General features: G+C 17.4%; 5 protein-coding genes across 5 annotated transcripts, besides 23 other annotated features; 2 read left to right on the top strand and 3 right to left on the bottom strand. All coding sequences in view use genetic code 6, as the record gives it.

The window, feature by feature from the left end:
- Positions 1-2,443: 2,443 nt before the first annotated feature.
- Positions 2,444-2,505: a microsatellite.
- Positions 2,446-2,505: a microsatellite.
- Positions 2,447-2,512: a microsatellite.
- Positions 2,459-2,512: a microsatellite.
- Positions 2,513-2,731: 219 nt separating this feature from the next.
- Positions 2,732-2,821: a microsatellite.
- Positions 2,822-5,451: 2,630 nt separating this feature from the next.
- Positions 5,452-5,489: a microsatellite.
- Positions 5,490-5,964: 475 nt separating this feature from the next.
- Positions 5,965-6,022: a microsatellite.
- A 119-nt stretch (positions 6,023-6,141) lies between these two features.
- Positions 6,142-6,250: a microsatellite.
- A 1,941-nt stretch (positions 6,251-8,191) lies between these two features.
- Positions 8,192-8,241: a microsatellite.
- Positions 8,193-8,241: a microsatellite.
- Positions 8,242-8,254: 13 nt separating this feature from the next.
- Positions 8,255-8,293: a microsatellite.
- Positions 8,294-8,301: 8 nt separating this feature from the next.
- Positions 8,302-8,362: a microsatellite.
- A 1,098-nt stretch (positions 8,363-9,460) lies between these two features.
- Positions 9,461-9,490: a microsatellite.
- A 337-nt stretch (positions 9,491-9,827) lies between these two features.
- Positions 9,828-12,130, top strand: IMG5_095050 (IQ calmodulin-binding motif family protein, putative; the record flags this gene model as incomplete). The annotated part of the gene is made up of 3 exons (XM_004035578.1): positions 9,828-9,981; positions 10,416-10,736; positions 10,823-12,130. The coding sequence occupies exons 1-3, from the start codon at positions 9,958-9,960 to the stop codon at positions 12,128-12,130; spliced, it is 1,653 nt and encodes a 550-aa protein (XP_004035626.1). The 5' UTR covers positions 9,828-9,957.
- Positions 10,746-10,779: a microsatellite.
- Positions 10,773-10,814: a microsatellite.
- Positions 12,131-12,349: 219 nt separating the features above from the next.
- On the top strand, positions 12,350-12,748 carry IMG5_095040 (hypothetical protein; the record flags this gene model as incomplete). The annotated part of the gene is made up of 1 exon (XM_004035577.1): positions 12,350-12,748. The coding sequence occupies one exon, from the start codon at positions 12,350-12,352 to the stop codon at positions 12,746-12,748; it is 399 nt and encodes a 132-aa protein (XP_004035625.1).
- Positions 12,749-12,758: 10 nt separating this feature from the next.
- Positions 12,759-12,806: a microsatellite.
- Positions 12,800-12,849: a microsatellite.
- Positions 12,814-12,889: a microsatellite.
- A 2,173-nt stretch (positions 12,890-15,062) lies between these two features.
- Positions 15,063-16,605, bottom strand: IMG5_095030 (monoamine oxidase b, putative; the record flags this gene model as incomplete). Its single annotated transcript, XM_004035576.1, has 2 exons — positions 15,063-15,675; positions 16,295-16,605. 2 exons carry the CDS (start codon positions 16,603-16,605, stop codon positions 15,063-15,065), a joined length of 924 nt encoding a protein of 307 aa, XP_004035624.1.
- Positions 16,606-18,341: 1,736 nt separating this feature from the next.
- IMG5_095020 (hypothetical protein) lies at positions 18,342-18,705 on the bottom strand (the record flags this gene model as incomplete). The annotated part of the gene is made up of 2 exons (XM_004035575.1): positions 18,342-18,651; positions 18,701-18,705. The coding sequence occupies 2 exons, from the start codon at positions 18,703-18,705 to the stop codon at positions 18,342-18,344; spliced, it is 315 nt and encodes a 104-aa protein (XP_004035623.1).
- Positions 18,706-19,239: 534 nt separating this feature from the next.
- Positions 19,240-19,307: a microsatellite.
- Positions 19,260-19,316: a microsatellite.
- A 1,184-nt stretch (positions 19,317-20,500) lies between these two features.
- Positions 20,501-20,546: a microsatellite.
- A 992-nt stretch (positions 20,547-21,538) lies between these two features.
- Positions 21,539-21,576: a microsatellite.
- Positions 21,577-21,897: 321 nt separating this feature from the next.
- IMG5_095010 (hypothetical protein) lies at positions 21,898-23,706 on the bottom strand (the record flags this gene model as incomplete). Its single annotated transcript, XM_004035574.1, has 1 exon — positions 21,898-23,706. A coding segment is annotated over one exon (1,500 nt), but the record flags the coding sequence as incomplete, so codon positions are not given.
- Positions 23,707-24,403: 697 nt separating this feature from the next.
- Positions 24,404-24,450: a microsatellite.
- Between the last annotated feature and the right edge of the window lie 134 nt (positions 24,451-24,584).

Raw genomic sequence — 24,584 nt, 5'->3', positions numbered from 1 at the left:
TATATCCTTTTTGTAAAGTTTAAATAGATGAGAGACTTAATAAAAAATTATAAATTATAAAAAAAATAAATAATAATATTAACTTTTCTTTATTTTAATATGGATAATATCTAGTAAATGAAAACTTTAATAAAAATCAGGGTTCTACACCAAGGCGTATAAACTTTAAAATGAATAAAATGTAAATACATAAAAAAAAGGAAAAAAATTTATTATAATAATAGCTCATAAATGATTACTCCAAAAACAAAAGAAAAATCTGAATAATTCACTTCTTGTATGAGAAAAGTGAAACTTTTATAAAAATAATATACATTAGAAATAGAAGGACTATAAAGTACACGAAAAATTTGCGGCGTGACAGAAAACAATATATAAGAAGTATAAAATGTAGAAGGAGAAGGATAAAAAGGCTATTTTTTGGATGAAATAAATTAGAAATCTTAACAATATTTTTTTATAAATAGCAATAATAAAAATAAACTTAATTATATATATAACTGGAGGGAATAAAAATCTAAAAAAAATAACGAAAGTGCTATTGAAAATAATTAATAAAATAATATTTAAAACGAATAAATATAATAGATTTTTAGAAAAACCTAGTCAGAATCTTATAAATCTAGTAGTAAAAAAAATATGTAAAGACATGAAATAAAATATTGTAATTTATCTCAAAAAATGTTATAATAAAAGTATTAGTAGTTTTATAAATAAAATGATGCTTTATAAGTTAATATCTCTAATAAATTATAAAAAGTTTTTTCGAATATAAAAAATAATTTAGGTTTTAGATAAAGCTTTTCTTTAAGTTATAAAAACTTAGAAAATGCTAATGGTTAAGATTGCTTTTAAAAACTTTTAAATAAGAAATCTTCTGATTTTTTAATGGTTAATTTTTATAATCCTTAAAAATAAAATATTTTTGTAAAAAGAAATTATAAAAATTAAACACTTTTATAATCAGAATAAAGTGTAAGTAAGTTTTTATATAGAAAATTATGAAAAATAAAATAAAAAAAATCAGATTTTATATTTATATTTTTACAAAAAACTAATTTAATTCATAAAAAACTTTTATTTTTATTTTTAAAGATAAAAATTTAAACAGAAAAAATAAAATTAATTTTTTTTTAAACAAAAAATCTTATTATTCAACTTTTAATATAATATTTGTTTAAGAATAATCAATCTAATCTATTATATTTAAAAATTGATAAAAAAATTTCTTATTTTACATTAAAAAGAAAAAATAAAAATATTCAATATACATATATGGCCATTTAAGAGTTTAGTTATAATTAAAAAGTTTTAAATGATTAAAAAACTACCTATAATAATATCTCAGAAATCACACACTTATTTTTATTGAATATTTTTTTAAAAAATAAAAATTAATTTGATTAAAAATGAGTAAGAATTATAAAATATGGATTCATTAGAAAATATAAAAGTTGTAAAAATTAAACAAATTTTTCTAAACTTCTGTTTAAGAAAAAATAGTTAATAAATTAGATTATTTTTATATTATATTCTGATGTTTACAAAATTTTTTTAAAAAAAAATTATTTAAATTTGATTTTTACACTCCTAAAAACATATTATAGACAATCCATATAATAAATTAAATTTTATCATAAATATTTTTTTTTAGTATTCTAATGTTTTTATTATCATTATTGATATGTTTTATTATTTGAGCTTTTTATTTACCTTTTAAATTTTATTTTATGATTTCTTTAGATATTTATATACAGGAAAATTTTAATAATAATATGCTTTTATACTATTGGGAATATTTTTTTAAAAAAAGGACTAATATAAAAAAGTAAGTATGCTATTTTCAATTATATGTAAAACAGAAATATCATAGCAAAACCAAAAATAAATAAAATTCAGAATATCATTAATTTATAAAGGCAAATTATAAATAAAATAGTTTTTAGTAATTATTTAATTTAAAATTTATAGATGAGCTTTATAATTTTTTAAATTATAAAAAGTACAATATACGAATCTTATAAGAATAAATAAACGAAAATGTTTTTTTTTACATTATAATTGTATAAAAATAATGCTTTTTATGTAATTGATTAATGATAAGTTTGAAGTTGACTTAATAAATTTAAATTAGATGATCAAGACAACAAACTATCTTTTTAAGAAAGATCTTAATGAAATAATGAAACTTATAAGTATAGATTATTAAAAAGTATTATGCTAATCAGGAAATTTATTGAATTAGGATAATAAAATATAGTAACTAACTGAAGAAAAAAGTTAATGAATAAATTTATAAAACTCAAAAAACAAGAACAAAGAGAGGTGAAAAGATATAAAAAATTAAAAGAAAAAACTAAAAAATGTTGTATTTTATTATAAAATTAAATATCAGAATATAGATAAACTATATATATATATATTTTTTAATTTAGAAAAACTCAAATATATATATTAATATATATGTATATATATATTTATATATTTAAATATATATTTATATATGTTTATAAATTTTAGCTTAAAATCTAATATTTATGGATAAGCGTAGATTTAATAGAATTCGAACAATTTATTATAATTATCTTATATTTTAAAAATACTAAAATAATAACAAAATTTGATTGAGTTTTAATTATTTTTTTTCTCAAAAAAGATTTAGTAATAAACTAATTACTTTTTTTATTAAATTTATTTAATCATTAATATTTTAATTAAACTAAATTTTTTGTATAGTTATTATATGTTAAAATTCATATACTTAATTTATATTTGTATGTTAAAAATCATTTACTTAATTTATATTATTTATTTTAAAATTAAATTAATATAAATAAAGTTTTCATATATTTAAGATATTTATGTATTTGATAATCATATTTAATTTATTTTAAATATGAAGTTTTTTTTGTATGAAAATACTAATTTTTAGAAAAATAAACTACCAACTTCAGATTATATTTTTATGTAAGTACTTTTTTTTTCAATAATGGAATAATCTCAAACTTACAAGTTAATATTAAAAAATATTTTAATTAAAATTTAAAAAAATAGATATAAAAATAATAATTTAGTAAGTAGTTCGTAATGGAGCACCAAAAAAAAAAACGATATTTAAATAGAGATTAAAGAAGAGAATAAATATACAAAAAATATAAATGATGAGAATAAACAAAAAAATATTAGAAATATATAAAGCAATAATTATATTTAAAATCTAAAAAAAAAAAATACTTCTAAGTATTTTAAGATAACTAATTAAATTTGATTTTATGTAAAATTTCAAGAAATTTCTTATTCATAATAACTATTTTTGAGAATATTTTAAAAAAATGTTAATATTTTTAAAGCATCGGGATAAAATATAAATTAAATAGAAATGAAAAGATAAGTAAAAAAAATTTGATTTAAAAGCACTTTAAGTACTTTTTTTTTTTTTAATTAAATTTATTTAATTTATTTGTTTTTTAAAAAAATTAATAAATATATTAATATATAATAAAAATCTAGTAAATGAGTAAATTGCCACATAACATTTTTCAATAAAACCTTAATTATTTTTAAAAAAATGCATTAAAATCTGAAGAAGATTGTTATTGGGACTCCGCTAACGATAATGCGAATAATTTATAAGAATAAAAATGTAATTTTAATTAAGAAAATAATGATAAAAATAAAACCACATAATAAAGCACAGAATAAAGCGATAAATAAATTTTTAAAAATGATACGATAAATTAAGCTTAAAATGTATTTGAAAACGAATAATCTGAAATTAAATAAACTAAAAGTTTATAAGGATAAATAAATAATATTTAATAATAAACAAACGAAATAATAAATGACTAAATAAAATAATAGAATTAAGAAAAAGAAGAAATAAAATAAATATAATTATTAAGATAAAATATTGATTAATAAAATGATTTAAATAAAAATTAAATCTAATAAAAATAAGAACAAACAAACAATTAGCAAATTATTATGGGTGAATAATAAATTAAAAAATAAAGACATTAACGTATTAAATTTAGAACAAAAATTTAATCTGTATATGAAATTGAAAACTATAAAAACTATAATAAAGAATCAGAAAACCCAAAAAATAGTTGTATGTGTGCCATATTTTGATTTTTGTTGTAATAATATTTAATAAATTTTTAAAAATAATATATTTGTATATTCTTGTTTTATATTTTTTGTTTTTTATCTACTATTTAATTTATTTATATATTTTTTTTAATTATTTTATATTTATATACAAACTTTTTATTTTTAACTATTTTTAATTTCGATTATTTTATTATATAATAAATATACAAATTATATTAATTTTACTCTGATTTTAATTGTATTTATTATTAATATTAATTTTATGTTTAAATTTCATTTAAATATAATTTAAAAAAATGGTAAAGGATAATACTTCAATGCTTATAAATATATATTTATAATAATATTTTTTGTTTGATATATAATTCTCTAAATAACTTAAACATATTTATAAAAGAATATATTATTAACCTAAACTAAACTAAATAATTAAACTTATATTATATATGTATATAAATTACATTAAACTGTATTAAATTTGAATATACCGATAATAATAATAAAAATTATGATTTGAAAATATTATTATTTTTTTTAATGAAAAAAAATATCAATTTTATTTTCAAATATCAGTTCCAAATTATTTTTAAGCTTTTGCAATTAATAAATAATGTTTTATTTTTTCATTTTAAGATAAATATTGGAATTTTTTATATAATTAAATAATGTCTTTTTCAATAATTCTTCCTTCCCAAAAATATCCATAAGAAATTAAAAAACTTCCAATACAATACATTAAAGTATAATGAAATGCTCTTTAATTTATATATCCTTTATTTCTCTTTTAGAAAAATAAATATATTTTTTGTTATAATTTTTTTTTTTTTTTTAAATCAAAAAATAAATACTAAAGTCTTATAAAAAGCATCTATAATTATAGAATAAATTAACATTCTCCAAGTATAAAGATTTATATTATTTTTATAAAAATACATTACAATAAAATTTGATATAAATCCACTTAAAAAAGCGTTTTATTTGTTTTCTTTTTAAGTTATTCTTCTAAAGATACATAAGAAACTTTTTAGAAAAATATTCTAGAATGCAAAAAATAAAGGCAAATTATAAAATGATTTATCTTTTAAAATAATTAAGATTTAATTTCTTAATTTTTTATGAGAATTTATTTATTTTATTAAAAATATAATAAATTTCATTGAAACTACTAGTCCAAAAGATTTAAAAAACCCTTAAATTGCATTTAAAAAGCAACTACTATTATGCTTACAAAATATGGTTTTACTACTATAAAATGAATGCAATAGATTAGAATTCTTTTTTTTTGACTCATTTTTTTTCTTTAGTTATATTTTAAATTTAAAGAGTTTTTTTTTAATATTAATATGTAATATATTAGTTTAATATATTATATATTATATATAAATCTTTTCATATATAATATTATTAATAAATATTCTATGTATACTTTTTATAAAGTATTTTAATTTTTTTTATAATAAAATTTAAAAAATTATATATTTTTTTATATTTAATTATTTATATTTAAATTAAGTTTTAATAATCTAATATCATTAAAATATATATTTTATATATCTTTTTATAGAAAAATCAATTAATTTTAGTTTATATAGAAGAAATTAATTCATTTAATAATTAAATTTTAGAATCGATTTCGGTTTTTTAGAGTTAAAGTTTAGTCCTAAAAAGATTTTCAGCAAATACTTTTTCTTATAATTAATAATTAATTATATTTAGATCTTTATAAAGTTTAGCTTTTTATATTCTGAAACTGTTTTTATACCATAAATTAAATTTTTTATATAATTAAAAGCGTGTTATGTTTTATTTTTTAAGTAAAATTAATTTAAATAAAGATAAAAAATAAATTTAATTATTATTTTTATATGATTTTTATTATTCGATTTCTTAAATATTTTTATTAGTATTTAATTATTAATTTTGTTTGATAGTTTAGCTTTTTGATGATTAATTTTTATTTTAAAGAGGAGTTTTTTAAACTAAAAGTGGACTTTTTTCCCTTTTAGGGCAATTGTATGAACTCAAAAGATTATTATTATTATTATTATTATTATTATTATTATTATTATTATTATTGTTATTATTATTATATTTATTATTTATATTATTAATATCATTTTTATTTTAATTATTATTAATTTCATTTAAATTATATCTTAAGCAATTAGTTATAAATTTATGAAAAGAAACTACAATCAATATTTTTTCATATTTCCTTTATCTACTTAGTATACTATTTAATAAAACTATAATCCTGTTTTAAAAAAATTTTTTTCTTTCAAAATCAAAAACAGCCATTTCATATTCTTTTCGTTTTTTTGAAAGTTTTTTCTATACATATATATGTATATTTTATATTTATATAAACTTTTTATTTTACCATTGGAAAACGTTAATTTTAGTACATTTTAATAGCTTATTTTTCCCATTTTTATTCTAGGAATTCTTTTGATTGACTATCGTATAGAATTTCTTATATTTTTTATGAAAACGAAGTCTTTATTTTCCATAAATAAAATGATAGATTTTTAGTTAAATTGAAATTCTGCTTTTGTTCGGAGATTTTTATGGAATTAAATAACCATAATTCAATAAATTTTATTATGTTTTTTTTATTTTTTATTCTCTTATGTATTACTGTATTATACTTTCTTATTAAGAAGAGTTTTTTTAAGAATCGAAATTTAAAATATTCTCTTAGTCTATTTAGTATTATTAATTATTTATGAGACTTTTTAAATTAGTTAATTCATGTTTTAGTTAGTTGTTTTCTTGTTCCAAAATTTTGTAATTACTTATTTTTTTTGGCATATTTAATCCTCTTATTGTATATTTTAAGTATTTTCGGTTATTTTTTAATATTCGTCGATGTCATTTTGGATTTATTATAGGAGATTTTTTCTATTTATTAAATATTTAAATTTTTGTTTTATTTTGTTTTTTTACTTTTTAATATCTTTGATTTAAATTAAATTTATATTGGAGAATTTTTGTTAGATTTATGAAATATTGTTTATATTTAATTCTTTATTTTCTTAAAATTCATTAAAATTATTAATTATTTAGTCTTTTTATTCTAAAATTAGTTTATTTTTTTCATTAATATTTTATTTTTTTAAAATAAAATGCTTTCTTTTGCTTTATTTTATTCTTATTCTTCTAATATATGATATTTTTCCTTTTATTTATTTAAAAATTTCTTTTAATTTTAGAGTTCTTCGTATTCTTTTTTTAAATAATTTTCTACTATTTACATTTTGAATCTTTCTTGGAATAAATTAAATTCAACGTTTTTAAGTGTTTCACTTTTTTCTTCAAGGAACTTTGGATTTTCTTCCCAATTTTTAAATAGATCCCAAAACTTACCATTTTTATTAAAATTATAGTTATTTTAGACAGGTAAAGATTATATATAAGATTAAAATTTTATATAAAGATCATTTTTTTATTATAAAAGCCTCTGCTCGAGTTGTTAAGGGTCTCCAAGTAAATTTAACGGCTCAAATTTTAACTAATTTATTCGATATTCGTAATCTTATTGTTGTTATTTTAACTCTTTAAGCATTTCATCATATTATTGAATCTTCTAATTTAATTTTATTTATAAATATTGCATATTTTAATCTATATCAATATATTAAATTGAGTTTTTTTGTTATTATTATAGTAAGTTTTGTACTTTTATATATTCATACGCAATATATTTTTAATTTCTTTTTTTTTTTAGGGCTTATTATCATGTTTTTTTTTTTACATTTTCGATTAATATTCGACTTGTACAGTATGTAATTTATATATTCCTAATATAAATCTTAAAGAAATTTCTTTTTTTAAAGCTTCTTTTAAATATGCTTTTTTTTAAATTTTTTATTGTTTTTTTTTCATAAATATTATTTTTTTACTGTCTAAATTATCGTTACTTTAACTCGATTAACTAACGAGCTGTGATTGCTTATCAAAAAATTAGCCTTATTTAAAATTATTAAAGTTTAAAATTTATATATTATAATTACTGTTTTATAAACCAAAACTTATTCGATCTGTTATATTATTCATTTTTATATTTTAAAATTAATAAATATATATATATATAACAATATATATTTATATATATATATTTATATATATGTAATATTTTTTTTTTTAGTATTATTTTAAAAATTTTATATATATATTTAAATTATCAATTTAATTTTTTATATTAATATATATTTTTTTATTAAAATTAATTTTTTATTTTTATATTAATGTAATTATAAAAAAATTTATAACTTTTTTTTTTCATTTTCTATTATTTTTTTTTAGTCAAAAATAAGAAAAAAAGAAATTAATTATTTTAATTTAATTATTATAAATAATTTAATAACAAATTTAAATGAAAATTTTTTTAATAATAAATTATTTAATTATTAATATACATTTAGTTTTAAGGAAATTTCGAAGTATTATATATGTAATAAATAAACAAAAATATATTATATAGATACAAAATCAATTTTATATTAATATTTATAACGTTTTAAAAAAAATAATATTATAAAAAAAACATATTTTATAATTTAAAGAAAATATATAAAATTAAATATTACTAAAAATGAGATAAATCTAATAGAGTTTTCAAGATTAAAAAATTGGAAATTTAGATGCAATAATTTCTTATGTATAGACTATTTAAAACAAGAATAGTTATTATAAATATAATAAATAAAAAAAAAATTATCCTATTATATATATTTATATAAATAAAATAAAAATAGAAAATGAAGAAGAAGAAGACTTATCTTTGTTATGTTCTCGTTTGTAATATTAAGTTAATTAATTAAGTAATGAAGTTAAAAATTAAGGTATTTACATGAATTTAAACATTGGAAATATAAATAAATAGAAAGAAAGTTAAATTTAAATTTAAAAAGAAACAAAAAAATTTAATTCAAAGTCATTAAATTAAATAAATACAGTATTTTTTTTTTAAAAATAATAAATAAAATAAAATTTACTTATGAAAATAAAAGAAAAATATAATAATGTCAGTTTCTTAGAGTTTTTTTTAAAGAAAACAAGAAAAAAATAATAAAAAATTAAAAATTATTTTTTCGGTTTACTTAATTAAAATAAGCAGGGAGAATTTCAAATACTTAAATATAACCGAAAAATATAAGAAATGATCCTTTTGCATCTTTACCTCCTTTAAATGAGAAAGATTTATAAAAAGGGCTATTAAATTTAATCAATATTGGTATAATTCCTAAAGTATTAGATTTAAAACCTGCGTTTAATTAAGATTTACCTTTATTATAAACTCAAAAAAAGTAAAATAAAATAATTTTTAAATTAAATGATTTTATTTAAAAAAAAAAAAAAAAAAAAAAAAAAAAAAGAAATTTAGTTTTTAAAAATAAATATAAATATTTTTAAGATAATAATATTTGTAATTAATAAGAAGAAGATAATAATATTATCTAAAATAAATATAGATTAGATTAAAATTTTAGTTGTGTTTCTTAAAATAATAAAAAAACTAATACTATCAATAATAATCTTTTTTTAACTTAAACAAATTAAAAAATATGTAATTCAGTTACTAAAAATAATAATTTTTAAATCGAATTAAATTAAAACTAAAAAACTTAATTCAAAATAGGTTTATAAAATAAAGAAATGTAATTAAATTAGAAAAAAGATACTATTTTATTAAAAAATATACATATTTTGTTCATTAAAGATGGCAAAATTCAAATTGATGAAAATTATAAAGATATAAAATGCTAACATAATGAAGTGTGGGGTAGGATCAATAGTATTTTTCAAAAACTGTTAGCTTTTTGTATTAAGAATAATATAAAAATGGCAAATATTAATGGTTAAAATGTAATAAAATTGGCTTAGGAAGATTTAAAGAAAATAAAAATAGAAGATTTAATAAAATGTTTATAAAATAATGAGATGATATATAAAATGTTATAGTCTTAGAAAAAATAGGACGAATAAATTGGAATAAAAATGTTTTGTTTATATAAAATGAGAAAAAGTATAAAACAATTAAGTTAAATGAAAATTTAGAATAATATTTTAATGCAAGAAAGAAATAAATTATCTGATTATATGAGATATATAGTAACTAAATAAAAATTAAAATCTAAATGGAAATAAAAATTAGATATATATTAAAAGCTATAAAATTAATTTAAAAATACTTTTAGAAATGCATAAAATAAATAAAGATTCGAAATTCATATTAATAGTTTAAATATTGATGTAATATATATATATATATTAAATATTATGTTTTTTTATATATATAGGAATTTAAAAGAGAAACTATGGTGCACTTTCATTAAAAAGAAAATACTTAGATAGGTAGAATTTTTAATTTAAAAGATCCTAAAGTAAGTATAATTTATGTCTCAGCTTATTAATTATAACAAGAAATCATATCATATTATCATAAAATTTGTGAATTGGCATAAATACCAGATTATATAAATAGACTTCATTTTATTTATCCGGAAAATAGTTAATGTTTCCCTAAAATATATAATACAAATAAATTATTATATTATTCACCTATGGCTTTAAAAAAAATAAAAAAAATAATATCTAACAAATATTCTTATATAATTCCTGTAATATTAATACAAATTTAAAATATACAAATATAAATATATATGTATATATATTTATATATAATAATATAATTTATAAATTAAAGGGAAATATCTAAAAATAAGATATTTTAATTTCTATACAATTAAATGTCCCTGTATATGCTGGAGATTTAGATACAAGCTAAAAACTAAACTCTAAAACCCATTCTAGGCATTTTTTCAAAGAAATAGGACTACCGATACCTGCTGGTATAGAAAATATAGGCTCAGAAGATGAATTATTTACTAAATTAACTTATTTAATAATTAAATATCCTTAGATAAATACCTGGATTTTTAAAACAGATTATGAGTAAAAAGGGAGAGGCACTGCATATATAGAATTAGAGCATCTTAGGGTAATAAAAGATTTTAAAAAATAAAAAATTTCGGAAGAAAATGTACTTAAATTAAGGGAAATTATCTCTACGCTTTTGCCTTAAAAAATTGTTATTTGCTTTCCTTCTCTTTTTGCTAATTATTAAGAGTTTTTGGAATATTTTGTCTATAATAAAGGATTAATAGAAGCTTTTCCTTAAAATAATAATGAAAATGAGGTTAAAGGATTATCTGTTTCCTTTAAAATAGACCCTGATGGGGTTATTAAGCCTCTATGTGCATTCGAGAAAATCTCTTTAGTTCCTTTTGTGAATTTCGGAGCTATTTTTCCATAGAATGTGCTACCATTGTTAAATTTAAAGGCTTTATGTGAAAAAATAGGAGTAGAGTTAAAAAAAAGAGGCGTTTTCGGATATATTAACGCAGATTTAGTAGCTTTTTAAGACCCTGAGAATTCCCTTGGACATAAATTGTTTTATTTAAATGGATTAGATTGCTTTTTAAATGACTTTATGTCTGCTTTTTTTATGTTTTAAATGGTTTCGGGAAGTAAAATGGATTAAGTGAGTGGAAAATACTATTTAAGTGATTAAAATGAATAAGAAAGTAATTATTTAGATGAAGAAGAAGGTGATTTTTTGAATATTATAAAAGATTTTGACGAAAGAAGTTTTTTTTTTGTCCCATATATATGTCATGAAGGATTCTTTTAGAGCAATTTTAAAGAGTTTTTCATTGTTTGTAGAAAATTCAATATTTCGTACGATATTGAAAAGAAATAAGGGACTCTATTTTTACTTTTAGATTAATTAAAAGAAGGAGTTTTGGGAGTACTGGGTATTGGGGAAAAAATACAGGAATGTATGTAGTTTATATACGATGTTTTTATAAAAATATAATAGATGTTTGAAAATGAGGAATTCTAAAGGAAAAAAAAAAACTAGAAAGAATCTATTGTTAGAAATGATGAGGTTTCGTTTTAGATTTTACTTAAAAAAATAAAAAGTCTTTATTAAGAATATAGAGGTAGGTGAATTCGATTATATTTTATTAAGGAATGAATATATGATTTTTTTAATAATAAATTAAATATTAATTTTTTAATATATCTTTTTTATAATATTATTAGTTTTTTATTATATACTTTTATTTGATAAATATTTATTTTTATTTAGTAATAAACAAAACATATGGAAAATTAATATAACTAAGCATATTAAATTCTTTAGGAGTTTTTTGAAAAATATCCTAATATGTCTTAAAACGCTAAATATGCATCTATTGCATCTGTAGTATATAATCATATTCCAGATTTACTATTTGTAGGTTTCTATATTGTTGAAAATGGCGAAGAAATACACATAGGGCCTTATTAATCAAAAATATTAGCAAGTGCAATTATAAAAAAAGGTAAAGGTGTATGCGGTACAGCTTGGGAAGAGAAAAAAGCTTAAATATGGAATAATATTAAAGAATGTAAAAATTATATAGCGTGTGATTCTGAAACTAAAAGTGAAATAGTAATACCAGTTTTAGATAATAATAAAAAAAATGTTGTAGCAGTTTTTGATATAGATTCTGTTACTTAAAACAGATTCTTGGATCAAGATGTAATAAGTATAGAAAAAATTGTTTCATTGTTGTATAAATGAATAATAAAAAATATATATTTATATATAAATATATATATATATATATATATATATATATCTTTTTCTTTTTTATATATCTATTTTTTTATATATTTTTTTTTCATAGTTTTTCCCATTTTATATTATTTTTATTTTATATATATTCTCGCATTTCATCTGTTATTCTTTCTCTTTTTATTTCTACTTTTTCTCTTCCATATATAGATAAAGTACATATATCATCTTCTTCGTTATATTATTATTATTAATATTCTTAATATGGACGTTTTTTAGAAAATATAAATAAAAAATATTCTCCAATATCATAATTAAATGGATTATTGAAATATTTTACTGAAGAAAGATCTCTTTTCGATCCTTTTACTGCCTATATATATTCAAAAGATGTTGAGTTGTCAGATATTTTTCTTAACAAAAGTAAATACGTTTTCGAGTAAAATTTGATATTTTTTAATTAGAAGCTTATACTTTGAGTTCTAATAGAAGTTTATGAAGATGTAAAAAAATAAAAGGAAGGATTCTTGATTTTCAAAAGAAATACATTTTTTATTTTTTTAAAATATTTTTAAGAACTTACTTTATATTCCTTATTGAAAAATCCTATATAAATTTCTTTAAAAAAAGTATAAAATTCTTCCATAGAAATCTCTGTTTTTTTACTTTCATTTATTTTTCTGATTTATACCCCACCTTTTTTTCCTTTTTTTATAACATTATAACTTTATTTTCCAAGGTCATCCATATTACATATCCCAATAAAAATTAAATGCTCTTGTTTGATCATTTTTTTCCAAAAGATCTCATTTATTTTATCAATTTAATAACACATACATACTCCTCCAGTTAAATCTCGAAATAATTCCTTTACTAAACCTGCATCTATATTGGCATATGACCCATGAAGGATTGCCCAAACTTTTTCAAGCAATAAAAGCCATATAGATTGATCATTTGTGGATGAAAAACAGGGTATTTTTTCTTTTTCTTTTATTGGAAAAGTATCTGAGATACATATTTTTTCCTCTTGACCTTTCCAGTATAATTTTATGGTGTAATTTCCAATTGTACTTAGTGTTTATTCCTTAAATAACCTTCTTATAAAATCATCTCCCTGATCTAAAAGAGCACCTATTACAGAAAGAAAGTATTTATTTTCTAAATCACCTTATAGTATAGATTCAGGGGTTATTATGTTAGGAAAAAGTACGAAATTTTCTCCTTTAAATTAATTTGGTCTCATCCATTTAAATTTCTAGAGATTTTTTGTTAGTTTTTGAATTTTTTTTTTTTTTTTTATTACATGTGGATAATTTCCTCCTATTTATATTTCGTTTGTTATTTATTAAATTGAATTTATTATTGGTTTAGATTAAATTATTACTCTTTTTTATTTTTTATCCTCTTGTTAACGTGTCGTTTAAAAAATGCTTTATTTTTCTAAATTTAAACTTAAAGAAAAACTATTTTCTAGTTTATTTAATTAATTATTTTCTTTTTTTTCTTATTTTTTCTACTTTTAATCTTATTTATTATTCAATTAGTTATTACTAAAATGAAATCTTTATATACTACTCGCTATTGATTCTTCGATTGAATCTATTTAACTATCACTGTCAATAATATTTTTACTATTGTTAATATTTTTAAAGAATTATGCATTTTCATTTTCTACTTGTTGTTTAAATAATTGCTTATTATTTGTTTCTGGAGAGGAAAATTTTTATGATATTTGGATATTTGAATTACTTTCATATTTTTGGATTATTTATTATACAATAGGGGATATTTAAGACTTTATTTCTTATTTATTTTAAGTTGGTATAAATAAATAATCGTTTTATAATGAATATAGAAATTTTGTTTAATTTTCTAATTTGAAATCTGTTTATTAAATATTAGTTAATGGATTGTAATCTGGAACACCTTAAAATGAAAGCGCTTTTTATGAAATATTTGCATTTAAAGGATTATAATTAATATTTTAAGGAACGTTATAATAATATTATTACATAAGTCTTTTCTAATTATAAATTATATTTTTTAAGAGATACTATGTAAAAAAATTAATTTAATTAAAAACATTTTAATATAATATTCATATTATTTTTTTCTTTTATAAATATTTATTATTTATATATATGCAATTTTTTATTGTTTAAATACATTTAAATAATTAATAAAATTATTATTAAAATTTAAATATATATGATAAATATTTTATATATATAATAAACCAAATAAATCTATTAACTATTTTAATTTTTTTTCTTAATAGAATAAAAATAAAATATTTTAAACTTCTTTTATAATTTTTTCATAAACTTCCCAAAATATCATTAGCGGCTTTTTCCCCTGCCCTAACTGCTCCTTCCATATATCCGTTCCATATAATCGAGCACTCTGTAGAAGCCCAAAAGATCCCTTTATATTACACGTTCCATACATCTCCGAATTACTTCCAATAATCAACTCCTGCAACTCCAACTGGGCAACCATTTATTCCTTCTTTTCCTATAAAATTATCATCTGAATAAAATAAAAATTCCTCTTATATTGTATTTATGTCAAAATATTCCATACAATCTTTTAAAATTATATTTTCTCGTTCTTTTAAACTTTTTTAAAGGAACTTTTCGTTAGTATTTTCCCTTCCTTATTAATAAAAGGCGAGGAGAATTCCATATTAATCATTAGATAAATCATAGTAGAGACAAGGTTATTTTATGATATTGAAAATAAGTCCGGAAAAGCCTTTTTTTCTCCAAAAAGGACTCTTGAAGACTAAGTAGCATTTTATTAGTTCCCCGATCTTAACAGTTTGTATTTGTTCTCGTTTTTTATCCAAAATATTGGTAAATTGAACTTTTCCATTTAAACTTTAAGGTGGTATACATACAATAACTTACTAGCAAATCAAAATTTATTCACTATTTTATAAATATATTAATATTTCGTTTTCTTTAAAATTGTCTACTTTACTAACTAGACTATTTAGTCTAATAAAATCCTTATAGTTTTAATAAATTTTCTTTACAAGAGACTCTGAACCGCCTTTTATACGATCTTATTAAGCTCCTCCTCTCGTATTTATCAGCGTGTCGATATTTCCAGCACTTTTGATGTAAAAAAGGAGATAAAGGACAGAAATTTCAGACATATTTACCCCAAAAATAGTATCAATAGCTGTCTAGAAAACATAATAAGGTACAGTGTTTTTCCCCAAGTTATCCTAGATGTATTTTTCTAAACAAATTGCATCAAATTTCCTTATAAAAGGGGAACTTTTATATGGATTTTCTAAATTTATTTTAGATGCGAAATAATCCAGTTTTAATTAAACAAAACCAAATTTTAATAAATCGAAAAAAGAAATTGGAGGCATAACCCCTTAGTAGTTTTTTTAGAGGTTTTTTGTAGATTAAAAATACATAAAAAATTTATAGAAAATAAACGATGTTATTAATATTATATAAAAAGTTTAAATTGGAATATTACTAGTAAAACTTAATATATAATCGAAAGTGTTATAAATAAAATAGCATATACTCACCTGTGTTCTCCTTTCCAATGTATTTTAGTATGTTTTTACCTGCTGTATATTATTCTATAGTCTCTATTTAGTATTCTTTTAATAATTCAAGTATACGGTTTTACTATGGACATACCCAAGATGCACCTTTATCGAGATATAAATTATTTTTTGTATATGTGTGAACTCTACCACCTACTTTTTCGTTAGATTCTAATAATAAAATATCTTTTTAGCCTTTATCAACTAATCTTTTAAGAGCGGCAAGACCAGAGAGTCCTCCACCGATTATTATTACAGAATATTTTTAGGTCTTTTAATCTTACATTTTGTTTTTTTTGAATTAATTTTTGTTAGGTTATATATATGTATTAAAAAAATGAATTATATAATATTATAAATAAAGAATTTATGGTTTTATATAAAAAAAAAAATATAAATATTAATAATTTATCATAATCAATTTATATCATTTCTATATTAAATTATAATATCTTTTAATAAATAATTCACTTTAGATTGAATATTAAATATTATAGACTGATTCATAATTATTATTAACTCCTTTTTTATTTGATAAATCGTCTAAATTAGAAAGATTCAGAAATTAATAAATAACCAAAATATTATTACTTTATTTATTTAATTTTCTGACTTAAACCTACACCTAAACACAAATTTGATTCCCGCTTAAAGTCTAAAAATTCAAATGAGTTATTTAATTATAAAATCTGATTAAATTTTCAATAGAATAATTGGAATTTTTAATAGAAAAGTTATCATTTTCATTAAAATCTTGTATTTTTGATTATATAAAATTCAATAAAAGCTAAAAATTAAATTAATAATTTATTATTTCTATTAATCCTTATCTTAAAAATATTTGGTCTATATAAGACATTTTTAAACCTAAAATCGTTAATAATTAATTTGGATATCCAATAAATCTCAAAAAGTGGTTATTATCTTTCCATTCGAAAATCTAGTATGCGAATATTTCATTTTTGTTTAAAATTAAATCATTTATAATTTTTTTACTTTCTTCTAAAGAAATTTAAAATTTGTATTCTTCTTTAGATTAGTTTGAGTAATATTATCTTAATTATTGTCTTTTTTCGGTTTCTTCACTTAATTCTTGATTTTATATTAAATTTAAGCTATTTTATTAATTAGTATTATTAATAAATTTATTAAAACTATTTAATTCTTCATCTTCTCCTTCATAAAAATTAAAAAAAAAAAAATTATCGCTTCTTATACAGTCAAATATGTCACTATTTTCTTCAGATAAATTTTCTTCTTTTATATTATTTATTAGCTTATAATATTGTTTTAGTAAAAAATATAATTCTTGGGCATTTTTATTATTCTAAATTCCCTTTATTTTTTATAATTCTTATTTAAATTCTTTTTTTCCGTTTTCTATTATTTATATTTCACATTCAACCATTTATAATTGTTTATTTTTTATTATTTTTGTAGGTAAATACCAACTTTATTAACCAGAAAATACTTATTTATTAATTTCTTGAGTTTTAATAAATAATTATTCAATAGAAAAACCTATAAAACCTTATAAAAGGGAAAAAGATTCGTTTATATCTTTCTTATATTAAGTTGGATGGTATTAATATTATGCTCTTTTTAGTCTTATTTTATTTTTTATTTTTTTTATTTATTTTATTTTCAAAGTAAATTCTTCACTGCTTTCAGACATATTTTTATTGTTTTTAAACAAAAATAGATATATGTATAATTTATTATAATAATATATATATATATATATTTAAAAAAATAAATGCTTTTTATTAAATTGTTTATTTTTTATTTATGTAATCCACTTTTGTAGTTTATTTTATTAGGTTTACATCGTAAAAATATATAAATTATAAAAAATAGTACAAAAAAAAAAAAAAAAAAGTGGATAAAATAATATCGAATATTGGATAAAATTATTAACTTTAAATAAAAAATTTTATGTTAAATTTAAAAAAATAATAATAATAGATAATATAAAAATATTAATTTAAAAGAAAAAAATTTAATTTATTACTTAAAAATAAATCAAACTTAAATATTAATGTCTTCAGTTTTTAAATAATCTGCTATATCATAAATATATACATCATATTCATTTTTTTCTATAAATTCTTTAAATCCAATTCCTTTTTTTTTATATTTAATTTAAACAAAAAAATCTTGTTTTATTTCTTTTTAAAAATATACTTAATTTTAAATCTTCATGACCTCCTCCTAAAAAAAAAAATTCAGGATTTAATTTTTCTAATTTATTTGAAATAATAATCGGAATCTTTTAATTAAACTAAAATGGTGTTACTCCATTAAATTTATACCCTGTTAAATTAACTTATTGCTTTTTTTTTTTTTTTTAATAATAATTAATATATATTTCTTTTTTTTACTTCATTTGATACTAATCTTAAATGAAATCCTGTTTTTCCTAATTAATTTTAATGATTATGCTTATTTTATATATCTCTTGTTGCTTTTAAAAGCTTTTCTGAATTCATTTTTGTTACATATTGAAATACAAGACAATAATATCTTGAATAATATCTATTTTCATATTATTCTTTAAATGAGGTATTTTCCATTATCATGGATTTACATAAATATTCTTCTGATGGGGCTTTTAATAATTCTTTACGTTATGTTAAATTTAAATTATAATATCCTTTTTTTACTTTTATTATTTATATGCTTTTTTTACATTTTTTTTTTTAGTTTAAGTTTTTTTTTTTTTTTTTTTAGTAGATACCTTTGCCAATTGTTTTATGCAAAATAAGTTCTTAGTTTTAATGAAATTTTAGTCATTTCCCATTAATATTAAAAATAATCTTATAATTATTACTAATCCATTTTTTTTGTTAGTTTTATTAAATAAAAATAGTGTTTTTAATTAAAATCTTTTAAAAAAAGAAATAAATATAAATATTTTTTTTTTTTATTATTATTAAACAAAAAATCATTTTTATTATAAATAAATATAAAATCATTTTTATTATAAATTATTTAAAAATGCCTGAGCCTATTACATCGAATTATATTTGCTTAAAAGATCGCTTTTGTTTTCAACTTTTTCAATTAAAAAATTTATAAGTTTTCTTTTGAAGTTTCTTTCTTTTTTAAATTCATCGAATTTCATTTCTTTTATAATTTAATCTTTATTTTAAATACTTTTTAAATCATCTAAATCATTATTTTTATAATTTTAAAATTCTTTTTAAGCTTTTTTGTCCATATCATTCATTTTTTAATGGAATTAATTTGATTTTTTTTTCTCATTTTAAATAAATTACATTAATTATTAAAATTATTCACTTATATTTTAATATTTTTTATTTTTTAAAACTCCTTTATGTATTTATTACTATTCTTATTATAAATTTTATTTAGACGGTTAAGTTTGTTTAGGTTGATAAAAAATAGAAACCTATTTAGATTAGTTGCTTTTGTTGATTTGATTTTATTAACTATGTTTCCTTTAAGTAAAGAAGAATTTCATAAAATTATCATCTTTACTTTAAACATTCATTATAGATTTATTACTTTTATATGTTAAAGACGAAAAAGGCCTCGTGGTGTGATTCGTGAAGTCGTAAGAAGCATGTTTGGTATTATTTGGAATTGTATGTATAGAATTTGTATTAAAAAAATGCTTATTTTTTTAATACATTAATTTATAGGTTTTTATAGAAGGAGAAATATTATTAAAAGATGAACCTTTGGATTTATTTTAAAGAACATCTGAAGAATATATAGTTTTGGGTTTTTAAATATTTAATTTTCTAATAAATTAAACAGCATTTTTTTCTTTTTATTTTTCTATGTGTATATAAAAATATTTTATATTATATTTATTTTATTTAACGATTATCTATTAAGGCAATTTTTTCTTATAAATTCATTTATTAAATCATTTTTTCTTATATTTCGTTTTTCCTTTTGATATCTATCATTTTAAATTTATTTTTAGCTGCTTCTCCGTCTATATTATCTAATTTGGTTTCCTCGTATATTTTTATAATTTTTTGTTTTTATTTTTTATCTTCTAATAATTCGTTTATTTAATCCAATGCTAATCTTCTTTATTTAAATTATTCTTTTTCAATATCTACAATGGATTTACTTTTATATTATATTTAATCTATATTTATATTAATAATAATTTAATGTACAAAATTTTATTTATTTTATTGTAAATATATATATATATATATATATATATATATATATACATATATATATTTAATATACCATCTTCTATTTTTAATATTTATCCAATAGTTAATTCTTTTTTCATATTTTTTGACTTTTTTGTTATTTTATTCATTAAATAATCAATTTATTCTTTACTTTAATGATCTAATTTTTAACTTTTTTATATTTTTTATTAGATCTGATTAAAATCAATTTATCTTCTCTTTATATTATTTATTTTTTCTTTTAATAATTCTCTTCTGTATTTTTTATACAAATTAATTAGTTATTCTTCTGAAATACATTAATTCATTATGAAAAATAATTTCTTTTCAATATCAGTTCTTTTCTTCTTTTAATTTATTTTTAAGTTAGTATTATTTTTTTATTCATTATTCATATTACTTTCTATTATAAAATCATCAATATAGTTATTTTCCATTTTTTCTTAAAATTCTTTACTTAAACACTTCTATTCCTTTTTTAAGTCAATTATCGGTTATTATTATTACGTTTCTTCGTTTTTAACTATTAATTTGATTCCTTTTTATAAGTCCTTTTTATCACAAGATAGGCCTAATCTTTATCTTGTATATGATGCTTTCTTATTTATATATGTGAGTATGTTTTTACGACGAAAATCTTCATAGTTTGCTGCATCTGACCCCCTTACGCTGTTTTTTTGTATTGTTTTTTATACCAAAAAACCTGTATAACCTGAATTAGACATATAGTTTTATTTCTTTTTAATTTATATTTGTATAGGTATTTAAATATATATATATATATTTAATTTATTATTTTACATTGTTTTTTTTTATTATAAAATCATTAATTTTTAAATATTTCCAATATTACTTTTGTAATGATTTTATATATAATTATATATTAAAATGAATTTAAACTTATTTTTTTTTTTTGATATTTATACGATTTTTTTATTTAAATATATATAAATAATTAATTTTATTTTATTTTTATTTTTATTTTTTTCCTAATAAAATCTAAATTTTAATTTATATTTTAAATAAAAATTGATTAAAAATATTAATTTATATAAAAAATATTAAATTTATATTTAATTTCAACAAAATATCATAAATATAAAAATAATAATATAATATATATAAAATATCTATAATTAAAATAAATTATTCTTATAAATTATTATTAAATGAAAATAAATATAATTTATAATTATTATCAATAGTACTAAATAGTCTACATCATTAAATAATATTTATATAAATATATACCATATTAATAAATAATTATTAAAATAATAATGAAATAAAAAAAATGTAATTTAATTATAAATATAAATATTTCCCAAAATAACATACTTGGATATATTTTTTATCATATGATTCTTTTTGGTCTTAAATTTAATCTAAAGTTGAATCTGCTGCTTTGCTAACTCCAGAAATACACCCTATAGGCACGTATATATGTCCCGCAAACACTAAAAAAGATATTATTGAAAAATTAAATGATACCCAGGAATATAAAATTCCAGAAATTTTAACATCAGAGACTATAGATTCTTTAGTTGTTGAATTTTTGGAAATTTATGAGAGAAGAAAACTTGGATAAGAAAATAAAATAACTGATTTAAATAATTTAATTTTAATTTAAGCAAATTAATTCATAAAATCAAGAGGAGGTCTCTACTCGTTTACAAAAGAAGAGTATTTGAAAATCCTAAATCATAATTTGTTAATTATAACCTCTTCTTTTAACCAAGATACCCTTCCTTCTACTGAAAATATATCCATAGAACTCTTATATGGATACCTAATAGCCCATTATGGGACTAAAGTATTCGAAAAATGCCCTTAATTGGCTGTTTTAATGGTTTGTATTCCCTTTGTAAACGGTAATAGGATTATAAAGTCTTTAGATTTATCTAGTTAGAGTCCTAAAGTAAAATAATTGGCTAAATTTAAAAGTTTATGTAAGTTAAGATCATTACCTGTTCCGGAAATTATCTTTTAGAAAAACTACTATGATCTATTTGAGTTAGAGAAAGACTTATTAATTATATATTAAGAAGTTAAATATGATAAAAAATTTTCGAAAAAATCTAGAAAAAAATTATTTAAGACTTTATTAAATATAAAAAAAATCTATAATAAATAAGAAAAATATGAGATAAGAAAATGTATTTTGGAAGAGCATTTAAACATAAATAATGACTATAGACTATAAAAAGAATGGAATATTTTATTTTTTGAAGGCTTTAGGTAAGCCTTAAACCGATTTCCGACCAATATTATTGTTTAAAACAATGGGACATTGAGAAATGTGCAAAAGCATCTAGTTTTTAAGTTTTTATTGGAGGAAAATGAAGAATTATTGTCAACTTATATTAATAATAATACAGAAACTGTTATTTAATTAAAAGAGTTGGCTAAAATAGTCTAAAAATCAAGAAAATATGGTTATTTTATATCAGATTGGTAGAATAAATTAGCCAGAAAATGGAATGATTTAAGAAACAAAGTCTTAAAAGATATTTTTTAAAAGAAATTATTATAAACAAAAGGTTAATAAAATTGGCATTTTCCACCGCCTATTTAATTTGATTTGGCTCTAGATTTAAACCCTGAATCACACCCTTTTTCATTCACATATGGAAGAAGATAAGGTTATTGTGTGGATTATAATTAATCTTTTTAATGGTTTTTATTATATTGTAATTAAGAAGAAAAAGAATATTTCTATTCAGTTTTGGAAAATACGGAACCTTTTTTTACTTTTTTGGAAGAAATCCCTTTAGAGTTGAGAATATTTTAGCCTGAAAATTAAGATGAGAAATCTTTTTTGGATAAATTAAATTTTTGGTTGATTTATAATTAAAATAATTAACAAATTATTATAGTTTAGAAAATCAAAGAATTTATAAGGAAAAAAATTTAAGATTTACCAGTACATATAAAAAAAATATTAAAGAAGAAAATATTTAAATGGTTTCCGTTATTTCGCTTTTTAATTATATTTTTTATGATGTACACCCAGAGGATGTCTATTTGGGTGGGGGTGTGGTTGATTTAAAGGACTATTTTGGAAAATATTAAAAGATAATTAATTAATAACTAGGTGATGATAATAATTATAATATCAATTAATTGAATTAAGAAGGGAATATTTAAGATTATTGGGGACCTCCTTATTATGGAGGGAAAATATGATTTTTTAATTTTAATAATAGAATTTTTTTTTTTAAAGCTTTTATTTTATATATTTTTTATTATAAAAAAATTATTTTTTCGTTGTTTTAAAATTAAATTTCTTTAAAAGCTAAAAAAAAAGTTCTTATAATTTCTATTTATTTTGCTTTAAGGGAAAATAAAACATAAATAAATTATTCAAATTTGAAAATTTTCTAATCTATATATATATATTTATAATTAATATATTTTCAAAATATTATATTTTTTTATATTTATATATATAAAATAATTAATTTAATTATATATATTATAAATTATCTATTAATACTATTACTTGTAAGTTTCTAAATAAAATATTATTTTTATTTATTTTTTTAATAAATATAATTTTTTTTAATAGTATCAAAAATATACTTTAGATTTAGGTTAAATTTTAGTCTATTTTTTTAAAAAGGAGTTATGTCTACTAAAGAAAAAATAACTTATTCAGTAATTTTATTATTTTATAAACGAACATGTAAAATATTATTAGTTATTTAATCTTATAATGAATATATATTTTTTAGATATAAAAGATAAATATTTTTATATATAAATTAAATTAATACTTTAATTATAAAGAAATTATTTTTAATATTAAGTTTTTTAAAATTATTTAAAATAAAGAAAGATAAATTTACTTACTTATACTGTACAGGGTAGGGTACAGGAGAGAATTTAATTATAATATTTTTAAAATAAATTTCAAAAAAAATTAAATATTAATTATAAAAAAAATTCTTCTTTTTTTTATTTATTATTTCTTTATTCAATAAAATAAAGATAAACCTAAATTGTATTATTCTAATATTGTTAATTTTGTTATATTTAAAATAGAATAAGATATTTCTTAAGTTAATATATTTAATATAAA

Source organism: Ichthyophthirius multifiliis (assembly GCF_000220395.1).
Source record: "Ichthyophthirius multifiliis unplaced genomic scaffold scaff_1120509250771, whole genome shotgun sequence".
Classification (NCBI taxonomy): domain Eukaryota; phylum Ciliophora; class Oligohymenophorea; order Hymenostomatida; genus Ichthyophthirius; species Ichthyophthirius multifiliis.
Note: the sequence above shows the minus strand (reverse complement) of the source record. Positions and strands in the feature narration are given on the sequence as shown.